At 49.0% G+C, this 6249-nt stretch overlaps 1 protein-coding gene across 2 annotated transcripts in view; it reads right to left on the reverse strand.

The window, feature by feature from the left end:
* The window catches only part of LOC118213224 (netrin receptor UNC5C-like), a 185226-nt gene that overhangs the window by 21901 nt on the left and 157076 nt on the right, over positions 1–6249 (reverse strand). For both annotated transcript variants that reach the window (XM_035392020.1, XM_035392019.1), the window contains one exon: positions 2331–2522. In XM_035392020.1, the coding sequence (XP_035247911.1) occupies positions 2331–2522 (192 nt within the window). The remainder of the gene's footprint in view (positions 1–2330; positions 2523–6249) is intronic.

Consider the following 6249-nt stretch of genomic DNA (forward strand, 5'->3'; position numbering starts at 1 on the left):
AGCTCGCCATCAATATGTCTCTCCCATCACCCCCTAAAATGAAACCCATCAAGCCCGACTCCACACCGTGAAACGCTCAGCCTTGATTCACCTCCAGCAGAGCACGTACGAGTCCAGCAGGGAACACATGCACTCTGTCAGAGATGATTTAACACCCATCATTCCACTGTGTAGGGATAACTGCAGGCTTGATTCTGAGTGATCAAAAACAATAATTTCAATATTTGTTCGCACAGACGTGCTTACAATTCACTCACTTGCAATGTAATCAAATTTCCAGGTATAGTGCTTTTCTTATTGTTAGATGCACTGAATTGAAAGCCACTGAACAAGAGCACCTCCTGAACGCTTCCATGTAAATTTCAAAAAGTCGCATAAACCATCGACAGATCGTTCGTGTAAGACAGGGGGTGTAAGGTGCGTCAGGTGTACGGGTAATACACTTTCAGGACAGCTTGTGAAACAGGAAAACAAGCTGTATCGGACGACACGTCCAATCAGAATCCGCAGAGCAGTGCCAGCAGCAGCAGTGGTACAGGCCAGCGGAGTGCCAAGCAGGCTGTGATTAATATTTACCTTCTCTCTGCGTGCGGTGCGCTGAGAGGCTGGCGGCTCCTTTCCATTTCTAAAGCAATCACGCCTCTGTCAGACAAGCGCGGCGTGAATAGCTGGAGGGCCAGGGAGGGGGCTCTGCTCCTTACAGCTGACCCCGTGTCTGGCTGCCGTCACCCACAGACAAAAACCACGCGCAGGTAAGTCTGAGACCGACTCCCCCTTCACCCCCCTCCTCTCTCTCTCTTTGTTTCCCTCTCCCTCTTGCTCTCATTCCTGCTCTCTCTCTCTTTTCCCTCTCACGCTCTACAGGTGTCCGTATGACTTCAAGAAACGGCCAACAACTTCTTCAACACCCCCCCCCCCGAAGCAACAAAGCCTGGCCACCTAAGCCCACGTTGTTGAGTTGTGTCCCGTATTTGGGAAAGAGAACTCAGGTGACTCAGGCGCTTGTATGTTGTTTAGTCTTTTAAACGATCAGTCCCACCAGCAAACTCCCCAATCAGCCCCCCCCCCCCTCCAATCTGCCGGCAAATCCCCCCCCCCCCCACACACCCACTCACCTTGCCAATATTGCTGTCCTCTCTTGGGCCCTAAGGCCCCTGAAAACTTTCCCATTTCCCCCCCTTTATCAGTGCTCCTGAGCAGGAGAGCAGCGGGGAGTTCGCCTGTCAATCTATCGCCAAGCAACAGAACATTCCAGAAGCAAGTCCCGCAGTCCTCCTCAGAGGGAAAAGGCAACCTTCAGCACCGGCAGGGAACAGGCGAGTTTAGAGTAAAGGCAACCTTCAGCACTGGCAGGGAACAGGCGAGTTTAGAGTTCAGAGACACAGGTCCTTTTTAAGATCCCGCACTTCGGTGCCAAATTAATCAGAGTGGACCTCCTCGACACCAGGACTGCTCAGTATGCGCTCGCTCCAAACGCGCAGATAATGGGGTTCTGAAACAGCGACTGCGACGTGACGACCCGCCCTGGCTCTCTCTGTCTGACCTCATTACGCGGAAAACCTCGCCAGAAAATGAGAGCCGTGAAAGAGCACGAATGGTCTTTGGCTCTCGGAGTGAAGATGAAGAGGAGGAAGAGGGCAGCCCCGACAAAGAAAGAGCCGTTCCATTAGTGTTAATTTATAAGGTTTCAAAACTGCTGCGTTAAAAAAAAAAAAATCAATATTTCGCATTGAGGGAATGATTAATTGCACTACTGCTGACCACGAGATACAGGACTTAATGAAACCCCGCTGACAAAAAGTCTACAGCTGAAGCCGTTCCTGCGCAGCTCCCTAAATTAAACTTCCTGAGACACTGTAATAGAAAGGTAGCCGCGAATATCAGAATTACAATGAACCAGGTATCAGGTTTCAAGTCCTATTTCAAAGCTGGCTTCCCTGTGGTTCCTGACCTTTATGTCACACACAGACACAGCAGGCGATGTCTTTCACACATCCACTGTGAGGCATCGGTTTTCAGGTGTGTGTGACATCACATAGGTGAGCTCACTTCCTGACTCACCTGTCTCTGACTCACCTGTCCCTGACTCACCTGTCTCTGACCCCTGACTCACCTGTCTCTGATTCAACTGTCTCTGACTCACCTGTCTCTGATTCAACTGTCTCAGACTCACCTGTCCCCGACTCACCTGTCTCTGACTCACCTGTCCCTGACTCACCTGTCTCTGAGTCACCTATCTCTGACTCACCTGTCCCTGACTCACCTGTCCCCGACTCACCTGTCCCTGACTCACCTGTGTCTGACCCCTGACTCACCTGTCTGTGACTCACCTGTCCGAGCCGTCTTGATGTTCACGGGCTGGAACCCGCCATTGAGGGCGGAGGAGTCGATGATGTCAGAGTCGAAGCGGCGGTGGTTCTTGCGGTAGACGAAGAGCGCCACGATGACGGAGATGAGCAGGCACATGATGACAGCGATGACCACGCCCACGTAGAGCGCCACGTCGTCTGAGCTGGGCGCGGCTGTGGGGGGCAGTGGGGGAATCAGGTCAGTATCAGGCCACCTGAAACCACCATTGCATCGGGTGGTCTGTAGTGCTAGCATTTATGCGGCTATACCAGGTGGTCTGTACTGTGATGAGATTATATGTGAATGGTCTGTGCTACTATTACATGTAATTTAATATGATATAATATATGTGTACAGCATGTGACATCAGATGCACTTTGGTCTGCTTCAAACGACTGCGTTCTTGTCTGCTGTTGTGATGTCACAGTTTGTGTAATGTGTGGTTTTGCTTTTGCCTGTTTTTACACCTGGTTGGGGACTGCAGATAAAAAAGCAGCTTCCTAGTTAAATATTGCAATATTATATTCACCTCTCTTACACGGACACCTCTGCTGAAATATTGATCTGTGAGCATTGTCCCTGTCCCAGTATACACATAAAATAAAAAAATGAATAATAATAAAAAAATCAACAAGTGAATCCCGAGTCACACCTCTAAAAGACATCACTGGAGAACACATAACCGTCGCTAACAGCAGAAGCGCTAACGCGTGGCCAATCTCCTGCAGAACTGAAATCTGCTGATCGGGCACGGGCAGCCAGCAGGACGGAGGGAGCTTTGATACACCCAGGAAGACATCCTTCAGCACCGACCGATCTTAATTACGTGATTAGTGAACAGGCTGAAGAGATTCTGTTGGGCAGTGTTTAAAGATTGTTTTCAGGAGCAGGGTAGTGGAAGACAAGTATTCTCGCTACAGCATTTGACTTTGCTCTTGTTTTTTTTCTCTTTCCTTTTAATGCAGTTCTTTTTAAACCAGGCTGTACCGGTTGTTGATCTCATATCAGCAAGTGGTCCAACGTGTGTTCATGGACTGACAGGTCGCCAGTCCATCGCAAGGCATCATCAGCGATGTAAACTATTTATAACTTAATAACAACTTTAAAATGATTTAAACAATCTAATAAACCTGCTGTTTGTTTCCCATGATTCCATTTAAGCCGCAACAAATGATAAAATGTCTCAGTGATTTATGATATGCCTGTAATGTCTTCACCTGCCTAAAACAGGTCATATTCCTAATCATCACACCTGCTTTATGAATCACCTTAATGACGAATGAGAAAAACAGGCTGCCCCAAATGGCGATGCAGAAAAACATTAATGCCATTAAAAAGCCATGTTCACCGACGGGAGAATTCAGCTGCCTAACGGTGTGTCAGGCTTTCAACAAAACTGCTGCCAACATTTACAAACACGTCCACACCGTGGACACTTTGCCCCACCCTCCCTACTCGTTCTCCCCTCCTCTCTATCTCTCGCTCTCTCTCTGTCTGTCTCATTCTTTCTGTCTGTCTTTCACCCGCTCTCCCTCTCTCTCTCACATGCTTTCTCTGTCTCCCTCTGTCGATCTCTTGCTATCTCTCTCTGTCCCTCTCTGTCCCTCTCTCTCCCTATCTCTCCCTATCTCTCTCACGCACTCTCTCTATTTCTCTTTCTCCTTCTCTCACATGCATGCTCTCTTCTCATGCACTCTCTTTCTTTCTCTCTCTCTCTCTCTCTCTCTTTCTCCCTCTCTCCCTCTCGCTTCGCAGATCACATTAGATGTCTTTCTTCGTTGTTTTTCCGGCTCCATCAGCACATTCTGTGAGGCCTGCCGCTCGTGACGGAGAGGCTCCGACAGGCCTTCATTACAGCCCGGCTCGGAACGTTCCGGAGAACTGGAAGCTGTCAGAGATTTGATGGTAATGACTGCAATTAATCCCCCTTTCCCTGCCAGCGCACTGACATCTTAACAATGAGGGGACCGGACCGACGGGCCGGGCACAGGAGAACACGGGGGAAGATGTGGTCACTGGGACCGGTCCTATAATTATGAAAAAGAATAGAACCCATTTCTGCAAGCGAGAGGCGCTGGACGCAGATGTCTGTACTGGAGAGAGAGCAGTGGACTAAATTTACTAATCACTTGCCAGGGGCTGAAATATAGGAAAAACCTTCCTTGCATGGAATAAATCACCGGTCCATATTTACTAAACTGTAAAGAATTAATTGTTCTGAAGGGGGGGGGGGATTTTGCCCCAAATTTTGAGAATGCTGTGGCCACTCAGTAAATAATCAAATTTCGATTTCTATCAGAAACTAGTCACACTCATTCAGATGGTGTAAGCATTTAAGAACAGTACATCATAAAAGGGACGGCCACTTAAAGTATTCTCCAGCGGGAAGTGAAGGAGAATCCATATTTTACTCTCAATAACCTCTTACATCTTACCATCAAACCACTGAACAGGGGACAGGTACATTTCACAGGCAATCCACCTGTTCTACTCCCAAAGACGGTTCAATCCTCTTACTGAATCCACAATTAACTCACCACAAAAAGTTCAGCAAGTCATTAAATCAGGAATAAAGGGCTTTTCTTTTCCTGAAAACATGTGCATCCTCTTAAAACAAAAAAACAGACCCCTCAAGTAGACCCTCAATTACCCCCAAAAAGAGCTTAACTCTTAAAATCTAGCAGCTGACTCCCAGTACCAGAGCCCTACATGCTCTATCCCAGAGCTCTATGATGGTGCAGGTCTGAAGATGAAATGCATTCATCCGCCACAGGAGGGCAGTATTTACCGTAGGCGCGCTCTCACTCTCCATTCACAAGAACATCGGCATGGTAATGTAATTAGAGGGTCATTATGAGATGATTGGCAGCAGCAGACTCTCCCTGTTACCTGGTCACAAGATAAGTCTTGAGGAAAACAGGTCTCACCCCATGACTAAGGGGGGGGGGGTGCGGGGATGGGAGGGGTGAGGGGTTGTCTTCACATAACCCTCAGTCGAGCCACATTTCGAGGAGTCAGTCACCTTGGTTCAGGAATCAATTTCCAGCAGACTGACCCCTGACCCAGAGCAGTTGACGCCTGACCCGCGCACTCCACCTACCTGTCCTTCCTGTTCACCCAAGACCAGCCCAGTTTTATTTATTTTTTTTGCCAGCACAGACATCTGAAGTGCGACAAACATCGTCTTCTGTCATTTCCACTGAACCATTCGTCTCAGTGCTGTGTCAAATAACACAAATAATAATGAAAGGCCTGTTTGACACACGGTCAGGTTGTCCTGCCTGATCCGCACCTCCTTCCTCTAAGGTTTAAGAAAGAGTGGAAGGTCCGGTGTGGATGGAAGCAGTGCTCCTGTGATGAACAGGAGACTTGGTTGTGATTAGACGAGCGTCTGATCTCACTGATGAGCCTGGGGGCTAATTAGGCAACCTGGGCTTTATGCAGAGCAGGGGTGGGGTGGGGTGGGGGGGGGGGGGGGGGGGACTGGGGGGCTGGGTTTGATTATCCGTCAATCACCCCCAGTGATTCGGGAGGAACACGCCAGGGGAACCTTCAACTCTCAGTCTCTACCTATGGAGTCCTGCAGTCCTGCGTCCGCTCGGCAGTCTGAGTCCAACGAGCCAAAGCAGCAGAGCGTCACCCATCACTCACACACGCTCGTCTGTGATTGGCCCAGACTTGCCGATCGAGCCAATGAGAGGAGAGTGCGCTGCCTTAGTACCTACATTGGCCTGATACTTCAGGGATTGATTTCGGGACAAGCCTCACCAAGCAATCGGCTCATCGTAGCTCTTGAAGGCAGCTGATTGGACAGTCGATGGTCACGCCTTTGTTTCACCTCCTCCCAGCCAATAACAATATGTTAAGCATACGGTAGCAAGCTGCATATCTAACACACGT

The sequence above is a fragment of the Anguilla anguilla genome, chromosome 14 (genome assembly GCF_013347855.1).
Source record: "Anguilla anguilla isolate fAngAng1 chromosome 14, fAngAng1.pri, whole genome shotgun sequence".
NCBI classification, from domain to species: domain Eukaryota; kingdom Metazoa; phylum Chordata; class Actinopteri; order Anguilliformes; family Anguillidae; genus Anguilla; species Anguilla anguilla.